General features: G+C 37.1%; 1 protein-coding gene across 1 annotated transcript; it reads left to right on the top strand.

Annotated features, from left to right (window-relative positions):
• The first annotated feature begins 14443 nt into the window (after window positions 1-14443).
• Window positions 14444-15202, top strand: LOC121873086 (AMP deaminase 2-like). Its single transcript, XM_042376395.1, has 2 exons — window positions 14444-14581; window positions 15010-15202. Exons 1-2 carry the CDS (start codon window positions 14459-14461, stop codon window positions 15172-15174), a joined length of 288 nt encoding a protein of 95 aa, XP_042232329.1. The 5' UTR covers window positions 14444-14458; the 3' UTR covers window positions 15175-15202.
• Window positions 15203-18335: the final 3133 nt, after the last annotated feature.

An 18335-nucleotide genomic window follows, 5' to 3' on the forward strand; every position in this document is an offset into this window, starting at 1 on the left:
GGTTGACAATCCCTTATCCGAAATCCTTGGGACCAGATGCATTTCGGTTTTTGGAATTTTTCGGTTTTCAGAATGGTTAGGTTTTTTTTTTTTTATTATTTATTATTATTATTATTATTATTATTATACAGGGATCAGCCCACCCGGGCACAGGTCACTGACCCACATTGGGGCCTGGGGGCTAAAATATAATAATAATAATAATAATAATAATAATAATAATAATAATAATAATAATAATAATAATAATTCATGGGTCTAGGTCGTGTTTCTCACTTTTGATCTTTTTTTCATTCTTGTATTTCTTTATTATTATTATTATTATTATTATTTTATTATTACAGTATTATTGTTATTATTATCATTGTTATCATTCTTATTTTATTTTTGTGTATTTTTTATTGAAATTTTTATTTACTATGAATAGTTATTATTATTACTGTATTATCATTATTATTATAATTCTTATTTCTATTACATTTTCACCCCCCAGGCCCCGATGTGGGTCAGTGACCTGTACCCGGGTGGACTGTTACCAAAAAAAAAAAAAAAAAAAATCCTCCACAAAAAAACTTTCGGTTTTCAGAGCTTTTCGGTTTTTGGAATTTCGGGTAAAGGGTTGTCAACCTGTACTTACACCTGTTGGACAAGCAGTGCCTGACAGCTGTCGGCATTGGCAATCCTGAGGAAGCTGCAGTACAAGTTGAATAACCTAGAATCTATTAATTGTGTTGTGACCATCTAGGTCCTAGATGGTCACAACACAATTTAAATGGTCCGTGAAGGTCACGGTACAATTAATTCTGTCTTCATATCTGCATAATCTGGAACTGAATGATGTCATAATAGGGATATTTAGTATAGGATGTGATAAGCACCTTTCATGTTCACCTGTGAGCACCTACTTACTGATATAATTATGTAACTGATATAATTATGTTTATAGATAAAGAGATAATGCTCACGGGGTCACAGTACGAAATTGTTATCGGGCAATTACGTACCACTTAAAACTTCACTTAAGTCCTTTTATCAGCATGTAATTACTTTTGACATTAATAAATAAAAATGCTAATACAGTAATGATATTGATGCTGAGTATTTGGGGTGTTATGATAATGTTGCTGTCGTTGTTGCTTTAAGGTAGTGTTAGTGCACTGCAGTTTTGAGCAGTTTGAGGATATGCAAATAATAACACAAACTGTCAACTGAATTTGTTGATGTGTCTTGTTATGCTCATGTTGCAGGTATGTGCTTGTTTTGTTTTGGAGATACACACTAGCATACACGTTTTTATTTATTTATTCAGAACCAGGTGTATTCTGTTTACATTATATGAATACCTACAAGTCTGTCTATGTACACTCGCTAAAAGATTATTCTGCAACTTTACGTAGATAAACAATATGACACGCCAGACCATAAAGTATCATAACACCCATCACGCCTTCTGTTGCAGTGACCGTAGTGGATGGTTTCAGAACCAAGGGTGCTTAATATTTATTTTAGTGAGTGTACATTGTATACCAGCACTGCCTATGCACATGCTTAATCAATGTAAACACACACACACACACACACACACATATATATATATATATATATATATATATATATATATATATATATATATATGTATATATATATATATATATATATATATATATATATATATATATATATATATATATATATATATATATATATATATATATATATATATATATATATATATATATATATATATATATATATATACTATATATATATATATATATATATATATATATATATATATATATATATATATATATATATATATATATATATATATAGTGTGTGTGTGTGTGTGTGTGTTATATATATATATATATATATATATATGTATATGTATATATATACATATACATATACATATACATATATATATACACACACACACACACACAGTGGTCCCTCGGTTAACGAGCATAATTCGTTCTAGAAGGTTGCTCATTAACCGAAAAATTCGTTGACTAAAACCATTGTTTCAATGGGTTTTTGGATAATTGGTTCCAGCTCACCGAAAATTACATACAAACTAAAAATAAAGGTAGAAAAGTACACTTATTTTGAGGTGTGCATGCAGAAGGCCCCTGGTTGATGATGGGAATTAGAATGGGGGTGGAGGAGAAGGGAGAAGAGAAGGCATTGGGGTGGAAGAGAAGTCACCCCATGCCGCCATTTCACCCATAAAATTTTAGTTCACTTGGTGTAATTCAAGATTATTTTCTTTAAATCAACACTGCACTGCGCTATACTGTATCTTATCAATATGTAAAATATATTTCAAAATGACCAATATAATTTGACTGGAAACATAGAAGAAAAGTGTTTATGTTGAAGTCTCAAGCGAGATGTTCCTTCCTGTGAACTGGTAAACAAACTGACGCCAAGCTTGGTGTGTTGAGTGGCTGTTTGGCACGCAAAAAATTAGTTTCCTGTACTTCAATTATGTTCAGTAATTGTTAAAATGACTACAAATTTTAATATAAAACTTTTAAAATTATTGAATAGTACAAACTTCTTGATATTTACTAAAATGGTAAGGGATTTAAGCCCTAAAACCGATTACTGTATTGGTGGAATAATACTACAGCTGGTGGGCAGCCAAATGCAGGCGAAAACATGTTGGGAAAAATTCGTTAACCAAGGTTTTGCTCGTAAACCGAGTTGAAGAATCTTATGGAAGGTAATTTGTTAACTGAAATTTCGTTAACCGAGGGATCACTGTATATATATACAGTTGTACCCCGCTTTATGCGGTCAATTGAACCCACAGGGTACCGCGTTAAGTGAAAACCGCGTTAAGTGAACAACAGAACATATGGGATTAATTCCAATGGAGACTGGCCCGACCCCCAAACTCTACTTTTTCGGACACAATACCTATGTTGTAGTAAAAATAACATCTTAATTTTATGATGGTACATGCACACAATAAATACTTAAGAGAAATAGAGAAATACAGTTGCCAAGTTAATGTCCATTCAAATAATGGACTCAACTCCCTCCCCCTCTTCTCACACTACACTCGCTGGCTCTTCCCTCTCTGAGAAATTTTAGGGGGAAAACCACTAGATTTTAATAAATAATACCTCAAACTAAAGTTAGGATAATATAATTGACATTGCTGGATTCCTTGTAAGACCAGGAATATTTTGAATATAAATGTCATATATTTTGCACAAAAGATAACATATTTACTCAGAGTAAACATTATATCTAAAAAATTTTGTATGTCTAATGCAAAATCTATGATGTTTTATGTTTCCAATAATCATCAAGTGTAAATTCACTTAATATAAATTATATTCTGGCTTCAAATAATTTGTATGAATTTTTATGAGCTAAATAAATATCTTCAGTAATAAAAAAAAATATACTTCCACGACACTATCTGTCAATCAGTACCCTTACCTCCCCTCTTCCAACACGTAGCAGATAATTGCGATTCGTCCCATACTCCCCTACCCCCTGGCCTCCTACAAAGAAATGTTGGTGGCTAGATTTAACATTTAGTGATAAATAATACACTCAGATTAAAAGTTAGGATAATATAATTGACATTACTGGATTCGCTTGTAAGACCAGGAATATTTTGAATATAAATTGTCATATATTTTGCACAAAAGATAACATATTTACTCAGAGTAAACGTATATCTAAATTTGTATGTCACAATGCAGTCTATGATGTTTATATTCAAAATGATCATCATATTGTAAGAATTCCAGCAATGTAAATTATATTCTGGCCGGGTAATTTGTATGAATTTTATGAGCTAAATAAAAAAAAAATATTATACTTCACGTGTATATGAGCAGATGCACCGCGGAAAGTGAAAGTCCGGTTTTGGCAAGGTACCACGTAAATGAGAAATCGTGGAAAGTGAAACCGTGTAAAGCGGGGTAATACTGTATGTATGTATGTTTGTATATATATATGTATATATATATGTGTATATATATATATATATATATATATATATATATATATATATATATATATATATATATATATATATATATATATATATATTGGGGTATGCTATAACGAACGGATCCTACTACGAATATTCCTATAACGAACGGTTTTACCTATAAAATTGAGAATGCTATAACGAACGAAACTCCTACAACGAACATAATTTAAATTTTTTTTTTTCTAATTTATTGTTTTATTATTACAAATATTAATGATATTCTTTATTTCAGGGGTTTAGATGCATATTTATGCACTTTTTTACAATTTTTACAATTTTATATTATATTTTTCAGTGTTAAGTGGTTGTATTTGGGGGCCTGGAACGGATTAATCCTATAACAAACGAATGCTATAACGAACAAGGTTCTAGAACCAATTAGATTCGTTATAGCATACCCCACTATATATATATATATATATATATATATATATATATATATATATATATATATATATATATATATATATATATATATATATATATATATATATATATATATATATATATATATATATATATATATATATATATATATATATATAGATAGATAGATAGATAGATAGATAGATAGATAGATAGATAGATAGACAGTGGTCCTCGGTTATGACACTCGGTTGCTTGAGATTTCGGTTAACGATTTACCTTCCATAAGATTCTTAACTTCGGTTAACAAGCAATCCCTCGATTAACGAGTTTTTTACGAGCCGACTTCAACATGTTTTTGCTTGCATTTGGCGGTCCACCAGCTGTAGTATTAGTCCGCCAATACAGTAATCAGTTTTAGGGCTTAAATTCCTTACTATTTTAGTAAATATCAAGAAGTTTATACTATTCAATAATTTTAAAAGTTTAATATTAACTTTTTTAGTCATTTTAACAATTATTGAACATAATTGAAGGTAAAGAAACTAGTTTCTGGCGTGCCATCCAGCCTGTTAACACACCAGACAGGCGTTAGTCTCTCTCTGTTTTCAGTGGAGGTAACATCTTGCTTGAGACTCTCTTCAACTAAATGCTTTTTTTCTGTGTTTCCAAGCAAATTATTGGTCATTTTGAAATATATTTTACATATTGACAATATATAATGCAGTGCAGTGTTGATTTAAAGAAAATAATCTTGAAATACACCAAGAGAACTAAAATTTTATGGGTGAAATGGTGCCATGGGGTGACTTCTCTTCCACCCCAATGCCTTCTCTTCTTCCTTCTCCTCCACCCCCATTCTAATTCCCATCATCATCATCATCATCCAGGAGCCTTCTACATGCACACCTCAAAGTAAGTGTACTTTTCTACCTTTTTTGTTGAATTTAGGCAATTTTCAGTGAGTTGGAACCAATTACCCAAAAACCCATTGAAACAATGGTTTCGGTTAACGAGTTTTTTGGTTAACGAGCAACCTGCTGGAACGAATTGTGCTCGTTAACCGAGGGACCACTGTACAAGTAAATCACTGTAGGTGCTCGTGATCTAGGTATTTGCTGATAACCACAAAGAAAGAAGAAAACACGAAGTTCCCAAGCGCTTTCATGTAATTCACATCTTCAGGGGTGAGTACAGACTAAGGAGAAGTACAAAACAAGGTATATATATATACAGAGGAGGGTGAGATCAAGTCCACAATGGTCAGGTATTAGGTAATGACCCTACTCATCTTTAAAAAGCACCGCAGCAGTCAGTAGTCAGGTCAGAGGGTAAGCTGACCCAACCTCCTCACCTGGCTGCAAATCTTCTTAATTTGTAACCAGATGAGAAGGTTGGGTCAGCTTACTCTCTGATCTGACTACCGACTGCTGCGGTGCTTTTTGAAGATTAGTAGTCATTACCTAATACCTGACCATTGTGGACTTGATCTCACCCTCCTCTATATATATATATATATATATATATATATATATACATACATACATACATACATACAGTAGTACCCCGATTTACACGGTCAATTGAACCCACAGGGTACCGCAGAAAGTGAAATCCGCGTGAAGTGAACAACAGAACATATGGGATTAATTCCAATAGAGACTGGCCCGACCCCCAAACTCCACTTTTTGACGACACAAAACTATGTTGTAGCAAAAAATATTATCTTAACTTTACGATGGTATGCACACACAATTAATATAGAAGAGGTTAGGTTAGGAAAAATAAAGGTTAAGTTAGGAAAACTAAAGGTTAGGTTTAACACTTACGTTAGTAGAAGAGATGGGTCAGCATACGGGGATGCAGGCTGGTTCCGAGGCAGAGGGCAGATTACTGGCCCTCAGGTGAATCACCATCACTAGGAGAATCACCATCACTATCCGTCATAGTTGTCAGGGCCTCCCTGACAAATCCCTCAAAGTCACCTTCACTGTCACTATCACTGGCTCTGGCTGGCTGTGGTGGGTTGCGGGCGAAGAACTCGGTAATGATTTTTTGACGGCTAGTGTTGATGTTGTCTTGATACACCTTGATGTATGGCTCCATAGCCTGCACCAGCCGGGTATGGAAGACTTCATAGTGGTCATCGTCATGGTCGTTGGAAAGGAAGAGCTTCAATTTCTCTGCACACTCCATGGCACCCTTAATATCACTATACGTTAACTTGTGTTCTTCTGCGATTGATGCACCATCTTCCTCTTCACTGATGTGATCATCTTCCAACATCTCGTCGGCAGTCATTTCAGGATCTCTGATCACCTCCAGGATGTCTTCGTTGGTGGTCTCGGAGAAGCCTTCAGCTGTAATACTGTGTGCAGCTTCTCTTGCAAGGTCCAATGCCACTGTCACATACTGAACCTCACCAGTCACAGGTTGACTCCGCCTCTCACCTGGTATACCACGCAACACATGCCTCCATGCGTGACGAATCGTAGCTATAGAAAGCGATCCCAAGCCTCCACCAAGAAGTCCACAGCTTGTTTGACGTTAAATTTTTTTCCAAAAGTGTTTGACGAGAACTTCTTGATTCACCACCTCTTGTTCCTTGTCCTCGTCGCTTTTGCTCTCGCTATCGGTGTCACCCAGGTTACGCAACTCATCCTTGGTGTTGGTACAGTCGTTCAGGAGCTTAAATTTCTTTGCAGAGTATGCAGCTTTCACATTGCAGATCGACTCCTGGTCCATGGGCTGGATTAATGACGTAGTGTTGGGAGGAAGGAAGACCACTTTTACGTTGGGGTGACGATCCATAAGTAGTGGCGAGTGTCCTGGTGTATTGTCAAGCAGCAACAAATTCTTGAATGGAACAATCTGTTGCTCACAGAATTTCTTCACGTCGGGAACGAAACAGTCATCAAACCAGGAGAGTGACAGAGAAGAGAACATCCACGCCTTGCGTGCAGTCAGCCAGTGGACATTAAACTTGCTCATGTCCACGTTCTTGGAGGCGTGCGGCTTGCAGGCTGTGTGAATCACCGATAACTTGGGTTTACCGGAGGCATTGGTGGTAAAGAGGACGGTGATGCACTCCTTCTGCAACTTCCGACCCCGAATCTTGCTGGCAGACTGGACAACGAAGGTCTTGGTAGGCAGCTTTTTCCAAAATAGACCGGATTCGTCCATGTTGAACACCTGGTCGTCAGTGTACTGTCCTTCCTCCATAACCTCACGTAAGAACGGAGGAAAATCTCTAGCCGCCGCACGGTCAGCACTCGCTTCTTCACCACCAATGTTGATGTTGGTGATCTTGTTCCTCTTCTTAAACCTATGCAGTCAACCAGAGGAAGCATTGAAGGGTTTGGGTTCTGCAATTCCCATCTTACGTGACACTGCTGCGTACAGTTCACGGGCGTACTCTTGAACGGATCGCGTGTCCACCGCCATGTTGCGTCACGCCTGACGAATCAAGTAACTCGCCAGCAAATTTTCAACCTTTAGCAGCACCTTGTTCTGGCAATACTTCATCATTGAAGCACCTGCCGACTTTATGATTCTCATGTGTTCTTTGATCTTGGCTGCATCCTTCTTAATAGTTCGAATCGTAGATTCGTTGACTCCATGCTGGCGCACGAGATCAGCTTGACGTGTTCCTTTCTCCAAATCTTGAATTATCTTGTATTTCACTTCGTAGCTTAGGGAACGTCGTATCTTCTTTGGCTTAGGGCGGCTGGGTCCAGGTAAGGAAATGTTTCTCTCTGGGGGCGGTGGTCCGGCGGAAGCCATTTTACAGAACAATGGATGCACGTATACACGGTGTGGCCTGGAGGGATGAAACTGCCATGGCTAGGTCAACCGTCGTCTTTCCTCCCTCCCTCCCGCGGGTGGACACGTCATATTAATTTTAACCAATCACAGCTAGCAGCGGAGGGAGGTAAGGATACATGGCCCAATCACAGTCCGATACGTCATATGACGTCACTGATAACGCAACAGAGACATGCACTGCGCAACCTTACCGCGTGGGCTTGCCCAGGCGGGAGAAGGCGGGAGGGTCGAATCTAAAAAATAGCGTTGAGCCAGACACTCTGCGCGTATATGGGTAGATGCACTGCGGAAAGTGAAAGTCCGGTTCTGGCGAGGTACCGCGTAAATGAGAAATCGCGGAAAGTGAAACCGCGTAAAGCGGGGTAATACTGTACATGCATGTGACTCAGATTTGGCCTTTTTCCAGTGATCATTTCATAGGGAGTTTTCCCAATCTTCGGGTTGTAGCATCCGTTACGAATGTATGCTGAAGCTTTCGCAGCATAAATCCATAGAGTCTTAGGTACCTTTGCTTCCAACAATAAGCATCTGGCCATATAAAAAATAGACCTCCAAGCTCGCTCTGCTGTACCATTTTGATGTGGTGAATATGGTGCAGAAAATTCATGCTTTATGTGATTTTTAATCATTAGACTTTTTAATTCAGTGGAAGTGAATTCACCACCATTGTCAGACCTTAGTCGTTTGACAGATCCATATGGAGCTGAATCCGCCAAGAATTTTGCTGTAGCTGCCAGAGTATCACTCTTAGATCTCAAAAAATAAATCATTATCATTCCAGAGAAGTCATCTACAAAGGAAATGGCATACTGTACTTAAAACCTTCTCTTGCAGTATGGTCTACAGGACCTGCTAAATCACAGTGTACAAGTTCTAAATTGGTTGTAGCTCGCTGATCAGGTTCTCTACTTCTATAATGAGACATTTTACCTGAAATGCATACATTACAATCAAAATTATTCTTATCTGTAATGTTCATACCATCAACAACATTTTCTAATTTAAGTATATCTTTCACATTACAATGACCTAAAATTTTATGCCATTCCTCAATAGTATGACTGCTGCTTTTCTGTGAGTTCACATTATTCAGATAATACAGTTTGCCATGTTTATTAATATCAAACACTGTACCATCTGAGGCCTTCAATTCTGCAGAATTTGGGGTAAAATTTACTGTTGCACCTTTCTCTGGCTGCTAAAACAGAAAATATATTCTGTTTATAGGAAGGAACACATAGAGCATTTTTGAGTAGAACTTTATGGCTATTACCATTAACATCATTAATTTCAACTCTTGCATCACCTCTACCTGATACAATACCATTTTGCCTACTACCATCTGCCAATTCTATACAATGGTTAGAAGAATCAAAATTCTGATCAAATTTTACAAACTGGGATTTGTCACTTATGATATGTGATGTCGCTCCACAGTCTACCAACAGGCATTGTGCATTAACATCACTACTTACATTATTATAAACAGAACTGACACTAGCTCTAAATGCAAGTGAATGGCTATCTTCTTCACTGTTAGTTACAGACTTTACTGAATTATTTCTGCGGCAATAATTTGTATCATGAGTCGGGAATTTGCAGTTATCACACCACCTACTAGGCCTTGCTTCATTAGGATTACTGTATATTTGTCTTTACTTCTGCACTCAGATTTTCTGTGTCCTAATTTTCCACAGGAAAAGCATTTAATATTCATATTTTTTAATTTTGTACTGTATTCATCACATTATCTGCGTCGTCACCTTGTTGTTGTTGACACTTTTCAGTTTCTTCAAAACTTCTTAATGCTGCTTTAAAATCTGAGAAACTAACAGCTGTTTCTTACTGCATCACAACAGTAGAAAATGTCTGATATTCTAAAGGTAATCCATTTAATAACATTGCTACAAGTAAACTGTCACTGATGGTTTCACCTGCTAGTTTCAATGAAGCTTCTGTAATTTCAGCCCGTATCACGTAGTCGGTAATGGTCTCTTCATTGGATTTCTTGAGTGACGTCAGTTCTGTATACAAGGCAATAATTCTTGGCTTGCTGCTGCCTAGATAATGTTCACGGAAAATCTTTAATGACTTCCTACCGTCATCTTTGGCATCTCGGATAATAAGGGAAAGACTTCTATCGTCGAGGTACTGGACTAGTTCTGCAAACACTTCAGCGTTCTTCTCCGTCACCTCTGCACCGTCTCCATCTTGATTAACGACATCGAGGAGTTTTTGAAGTCTTAAATGGCCTAAGAACTTCACTTCCCACAACTCATACTTGCTTTCATCACCATCAAACACCAACCTGTGCCTGGGCCCATAACCTGTTGAAGTTACAGTGTTCATTTTTGGTGGATATCAACGAAATATGATGCGAGAGGCTCAGACAATGACACAAACGATGTTGCTCTTTCCAGTATATTTTCGGGACCTTCCGTAATAACAAAACAAACATAACATGCACATTCAAAGTGGCGCTTTATTCCACAACTAACACAAAATATTATACAACATATTCACATAAATATGGGATAACCTAGTTTATATCTAACACATTAGACGCAGGATAATTTGTGATGCTTTTTTTTCCGCGTCTTATATGCCGGCAAATACGGTATTGCATTTTTTTTTTTTATGGGAATTAGCCCACCCAGGCACAGGTCACTGACCCACATTGGGGCCTAGTGGGCGAAAATGCAATAATAATAATAATAATAATAATAATAATAATAATAATAATAATAAAGAACCATAAAGAAATACAAATTGAAAAAAAAAAATTGTGAGAAACAATATGCAGTGAACCCTCACTTTACGCGGTTAATTCAACCTACGGCGGCCCGCATAAAGTGAGAAACGCGTAAAGTGAACAACATAACATATGGGATTAATTGAAATAGAGACCGGGCCGATCCCCAAACTCCACTTTTTCAGATACAATACCTACGTTTAGGTTTTTTAACACTTACATTAGTAGAAAAGATGGCTGGGCACACGGGGATGGGGGGTTGGTTCCGAGGCAGAGGGCAGATTATTGGCCCTCAACTGTATCACTTGTATCAATTGTATCACTATCCACCACAGAGGCTTGCAGGGCCTCTTTGTCAAACCCCTCAAAGTCCATATCCTCACTATCATTATCACTATCACTGACTTGGGCCGGCTGGTGAAGAACTTGGTAATGTTTTGATGACTGGGCGACCTTGTGCGCACCCTGCTCGTGCCGCTCTCCACGTAAAAGGGTACACATACCGCGGAAAGTGAGCATTCTGGTTTCGGCAGGGTACCGCGTAAACGTGGAAACGCGTAAAGTGGGACCACGTAAAGCGAGGGTTGACTGTACAGTATATATGTTGATTCCCTTCTTCTCTCAAATGCCCGAGAACTTCAGCTCATTGTCAACGTACACACCTAGGCCCTTTTCACATTCAGTCTCAATTAATGAAGTTTCTTCGTCTCATTGGGACATATGATACGCCTCCTTACCGTTTATACGCCCCAGGTGCAGCCTTTTACACTTAGTTACATTGAATCTTAGCAGCCATTTCTTCGGCTATTCTTGAAATTCACAGATGTCCTTCTGCAGCTCTTCACAGTCTGCTTGGTTCTTAACTTCCCGAAATAACTTGGCATCATCCGCAAACATTTGGATGGAGGAATGTACAGCGTCAGGCATGTCATTTATGAAGCAAACAAACAACGGCGGGCCCAATACACTGCCCTGTGGCACCCCGCTTATGACGGGAACACATGATGATTTCATGCCATTAATCACCACACTGCTTGCAGTCATGGAGAAAGTCTCCGATCCTTGCTAGGACATTTCACCGAATCCTGTACCCTTCCAGTTTAATTTTCAGCCTTTCTTGGGGTCCACTGTTGAAAGCTTTGGCAAAATATAGGTAAATTTTGTTGATATTACCACCCTGTTCCAGAATATGGGTCCAAATATCCAATACCTTGAGTACAGTATAGTCTCAATTTACGAGGTCAATTGAACCCGTGGAGGTCCGCGTAAAACGAGAAATGCATAAACGAAATAACAGAACATATGGGATTAATTGAAATAGAGACTGGGCCGACCCCCAAACTACACTTTTTCAGACACAATACGTACCTTGTAGTAAAAATAACATCTTAATTTTATGATGGTATGCACACACAATTAATAATTAAGAGAAATACAGTTGCCGGTTAATGTCCATTCAAATAATGGACTCAACTCCCCCCCCCCCCTTCTTCCAATGCTCACTGGCTCCTCCCTCTCTGAGAAATGTTTGGGTTAAAACACTAGGTTTTAAGGTTTAGTAATAAAAAATACCTCAGACTAAAGTTAGGATAATATAATTGACATTGTTGGATTCCTTGCAAGACAAGAAATATTTTGAATATAAACGTCATGTATTTTGCACAAAAGAAAAAATTTTTGCTCTTTCTAATAAAATTCTTAAATTAGATCTAAAATTTGTATGTCTAATGCAAATTTTAGGATGTTTACATTTAAAATAATCACCATCTTATAAGAATTCCAGCAATGTAAATTATATTCTGGCCGGGTAATTTGTATGAATTTTATGAGCTAAAAACAAATATCTTCAGTAAATAAACAAATTATACTTCACCCAGACACTATCTGTCAATCAAAATACCCCACCTCCCGCCCCCTCCCCCTCTTCCCACGCTTGCTGGGTCCCTCCCTCCCTCCCTCCCTCCCTCCCTCCTCCCTCCTCCCTCCCCCCACCTTCCCTCCCTACCAGAGAAATGTTTGGGGAAAAACAGTATGCTTACATTTTTAGTAATAAATAATACCTCAGACTAAAGTTAGGATAATATAATTGACATTGCTTGATTTCATGCAAATAATCACCATCTTATAAGAATTCCAGCAATGTAAATTATATATTTTATTAGCTAAAAACAAATATCTTCAGTAAATACACTAATTATACTTCACCCGCGTAAATGATGAAATTTACCGAGTAATTAAAACATTTCATTCTGGCAAGGTGCCGCGTAAATGACCAAATGCTTAAACAAAAACCGCGTAAATCCAGACTATACTGTAATTGTGTTAAGCAGGAGTGCCGTGGCATAAAACCGTGTTGGCTATCCTTTACAAGGTTGTTTCGTCGTAGATGTTCCATCATGGCATCTCTTATAATGCTCTCAAGTACTTTACATACTATGCTGGTTAGGCTCACTGGTCTATAGTTATTCGTGGAGTGACGATCGCCGTTTTTGAAGATAGGACTCACATAAACCATTTGCCAATCACTGGGGACCTTTTGTTCATCCAGGCATTTACAGAACAGGATCTAAAGGGACTCAGCAAGCTCATTGCACAACTCCCTTGGCACTCTGGGATGCACCATGTCTGGGCTGGGACTCTTATGAACCTTTAACTTTGACATTTTGTTTCTTATAACCTCTTCTGTGAACACAATGTGGGTTAGTGCTATGTTGAACCGTCTGTCCTCAAACGCAGGAAGATTAAGCGCATCCTTTCTTGTGAACACCGAGGAAAAGAAGCTGTTTAATGCCTCAGTTTTGTCCTGGCTAGAATCTGCGTAGCTACCATCTTCATGCCTCAGATCTGACACTCCAACTCGCATTTTTAATTTTGACTTTGCATAGTGGTAAAACGCCTTTGGGTTTGACTTGACCTCGCTTGCAACCAGCCTCTGGAACTTCTTTTCAGCCCTTCTACACTCTGACTTTGCTTGGTTTCTGGCTCTTGCATACATCTTCCTGTCCTGCTCATCGTTTGACCTAACCCACGCCTTGAATTTCTGGGTTTTCTTCTTAACTTTGTCGACCGCCACATGGTTCATGTGTAGGGGTCTCCTTGTATTCCTAGAGGCACTGGGTTTGGTCTTGGATATATAATTCTCGATCAAATGGTTCACTTTACTAGTTATGATATTTATTTTATAAATATTTCATGCAAAAATCTCAGTGTTGTAGAGATGTCTGTTTTTCATAAATATTTCAAATCAGAGGCATTTAATTTGTAATTTGAGGATAGCGTTTATTTATCATTTGTGCAATGCCTCTAGTTATCAGAAGAGGATAAAGGTGTTGTCTAGTTCTTGGAACTGGGAACACCATTACACTCATGTTAATTGTCACTTTAAGATTCGGTGGCATGCATCTTACTCATATATGGTGAGAATGTAAGCATTAATTTCTTAGTGTGAACATTGATTCCTTATAATAGAACATATATAAAATAACACTAAAATGTTTTGCAGATTTGACAAGTTTAATGCCAAATACAACCCTGTTGGAGAGTCTCGACTGCGTGAGGTCTTCCTCAAAACTGACAACTACCTTAATGGAAGACATTTTGGTCATATAATAAAGGTAAGTGTTTCTCAGGTTTACTCATAACCAGTAAATTACACATACCATAATACTTGCTGCCATCACCATCACCTCCATTGCCACCAATTTTACTTCTATTATCATCACACTCGGTGCCATAATCCTTCACTGTTATCACCATCACTATAACCCTCACCACCTTCACTCTTACTACCTTCACTACCTCCACCTTCAATATTACACCCATGATGAAAAGGTAGACTTGAAATATACAAAAGGTTAAACCAAGTTGAATACTCAAATTTTCATTAAATAGCATTAAAGGCTACTAAATATATAGATGAATTATTATTAACTTATCCATTGGGCAAGAACAATTGTAAAACTACAATTCCCTCCTTTGTGTAATATCAGAAATGGACTTTTATATATTTGTGTGACATAAACCTTTGTTTACTTTTTTGTAGGAAGTAATGTTTGACCTGGAGGAAAGCAAGTATCAGAATGCTGAATTGAGGCTTTCAATATATGGGAAGTCAGCTGATGAGTGGGATAAACTGGCACACTGGGCTGTAGAGCACAATGTGCACTCGGAGAATGTGCGCTGGCTCATCCAGGTGCCACGCCTTTAGTGAGTACAATATACTGTCTCTAGCTTATTCATTTATATACTGTGTCTTCTTATTCTATATATATTTCAGTTGCATTTTTAGTTGAATTCCATTCACCATGCAGCAGCTATCATTAATGTACTACTCAATTTGAATATTCTAGAATGTTAAAACATACCTATATTTGGCAACTGGGTGCTGATTTCATGATTGCCCCCTCACCTGTCACAACCCTCACCCTTAAAAGAGCAAAATTAAAATGTGTGAGTTTACCCTCAAGTCCACTCCATGCTTTGTTATTAAACAAAGCACAGCGTGAACTTGAGGGTAGACTCACATTTTCAATACATTAGTTTCTGATTATTTGTGAGAAGATTTTCCCATTACAGGTTGACTATCAAAAATCCGGCAACCTCGGGACCTGAGGAGTACCGGATTTTCGAAAATGCCGGAAAACTGATGGTTATATTTGCTGTATAAGTTTAACAGAAAATGACTACCTGTACAGTCCTTTAAAAAAGAAAATTAAACACTTAAGTTAGGATAATATAATTGACATTGCTGGATTCCTTGTAAGACCAGGAATATTTTGAATATAAATGTCATATATTTTGCATAAAAGATAACATATTTACTCAGAGTAAACATAATATCTAAAATTTGTATGTCTAATGCAAAATCCATGATGTTTATATTCAAAATGATCATCAAATTGTAAGAATTCCAGCAATGTAAATTATATTCTGGCCGGGTAATGTGTATGAATTTTATGAGCTAAAACAAATATCTTCAGTTAATAAAAAAAAAAATATTCTTCACGACACTATCTGTCAGTCAAAGTACCCCAACTTGCCTCCCCCCCTCTTCCAATCGGGCCAGATGGTCGGTCGGTCCCAACCCTCCCCCCACCCCCCACCTTCCATCCCTACCAGAGAAATGTTGGGTGAAAAACCTAATTTTAACTTTTAGTAATAAATAATACTGTACCTCAAACTAAAGTTAGGATAATATAATTGACATTGTTGGATTCCTTGTAAGACCAGGGAATATCTTGAATATAAATGTCGTATTTTGCACAAAAGATAACATATTTATTCAGAGTAAACATTATATCTAAAATTTGTATGTCTAATGCAAAATCTATGATGTTTATATTCAAAATGATCATCAAATTGTAAGAATTCCAGCAATGTAAATTATATTCTGGCCGGGTAATTTGTATGAATTTTATGAGCTAAAACAAATATCTTCAGTTAATAAAAAAAAGAATATTCTTCACACCGTGCCAGATGGTCGGTCAGTCCCTCCGTCCCCCCTACCCCCCACCAACCCTCCCTACCAGATGTGTGGGAAAACCAGAATATTTACCTTTTTAGTAATGTCATATATTTTGCACAAAAGATAACATATTCACTCAGAGTAAACATTATATCTAAAATTTATATGTCTAATGCAAAATCTATGATGTTTATATTCAAAATGATCATCATATTGTAAGAATTCCAGCAATGTAAATTATATTCTGGCCGGGTAATTTGTATGAATTTTATGAGCTAAATAAAAAAAAAAAAATATTATACTTCACCGCGTATATGAGTAAATGAACCGCGTTAAGTGAAAGTTCGGTTCTGGCGAGGCACCGCGTATGTGAGAAATCACGTTAAGTGAAACCGCGTAAAGCGGGGTAATACTGTGTATATATATATATATATATATATATATATATATATATATATATATATATATATATATATATATATATATATATATATATATATATATATATATATATACATATACATATACACATATACATACAGTCAACCCTCACTTTACGCGGTTAATTCAACCCACAGGGTACCGCGGAAAGTGAGAAACGCGTAAAGTGAACAACATAACATATGGGATTAATTGAAATAGAGACCGGGCCGACCCCCAAACTCCACTTTTTGACGACACACAACTATGTTGTAGTAAAAATATTGTCTTAACTTTATGATGGTATGCACACACAGTTAATAATCAAGAGAAATATCAATAATATTAGGTTTTTTAACACTTACATTAGTAGAAAAGATGGCTGGGCACACGGGGATGGGCGGTTGGTTCCGAGGCAGAGGGCAGATTATTGGCCCTCACCTGTATCACTTGCAGGGCCTCTTTGTCAAACTACTCAAAGTCCATATAAGTCCATATCCTCACTATAATTATCACTATCGCTGACTTGGGCCGGCTGTGGTGGGTGGCGGGTGAAGAACTCGGTAATGTTTTGATGACTGGGCGACCTTGTGCGCACCTTGCTCGCGCCGCTTACACAACATGGCGGGAGAGATGGCTGGAGGTTTGGATCCAAAAATGGCGCGGCTCGCCAGTCGCTCTCCGCGTAAAGGGGTACACGCACCGCGGAATGTGAGCATTCCTGTTTCGGCAGGGTACCGCGTAAACGTGGAAACGCGGAATGTGGGACCGCGTAAAGCCAGGGTAGACTGTATATATATATATATATATATATATATATATATATATATATATATATATATATATATATATATATATATATATATATATATATATATATATATATATATATATATATATATATATATATATATATATATATATATATATATATATATATATATATATATATATATATATATATATATATATATATACAGTTTTACCCCGCCTAACGCGGTTTCACTTAACGCGTTTTCGCATATACGCGGTGCCTTGCCAAAGCTGAACTTTCACTTAACGCGGATTTTTTCCACATATACGCCGTGAGTGTCCGAGACGCTATTTTTAGATTTGCCCCACCCGCCACCCTGCCTGACTGCCTGTTTTAGCTCATAAAATTCATACAAATTACCAGGCCAGAATATAATTTACATTGCTGGAATTCTTATAATTTGGTGATCATTTTGAATATAAACATCATTTATTTTGCTTTAAACTTACAATTTTTAGATTAAAATTTTTCTCTAGGTAACTATGGTATCTTTTGTCCAAAATATATGACATTTATATTCAAAATATTCCTGGTCTTACAAGGAATCCAGCAATGTCAATTATATTATCCTAACTTTAGTTTGAGGTATTATTTATTAAAATTTAGTGGTTATCCCACACATCTCCTTGGGACGGTTGGTGGGGGGTGGGGGGGAGGGAGGGACCAACCA

Source organism: Homarus americanus, unplaced genomic scaffold (assembly GCF_018991925.1).
Source record: "Homarus americanus isolate GMGI-L3 unplaced genomic scaffold, GMGI_Hamer_2.0 scaffold32929, whole genome shotgun sequence".
Lineage (NCBI taxonomy): Eukaryota > Metazoa > Arthropoda > Malacostraca > Decapoda > Nephropidae > Homarus > Homarus americanus.

Excerpts from the sequence above, each read along its gene's own strand:
- LOC121873086 (XM_042376395.1), top strand. The coding sequence starts at position 14,459 with ATGTTTTGCAGATTTGACAAGTTTAATGCCAAATACAACCCTGTTGGA. Across the intron at positions 14,582-15,009 it reads ATTTTGGTCATATAATAAAG|GAAGTAATGTTTGACCTGGA; the intron begins GTAAGTGTTTCT and ends ACTTTTTTGTAG.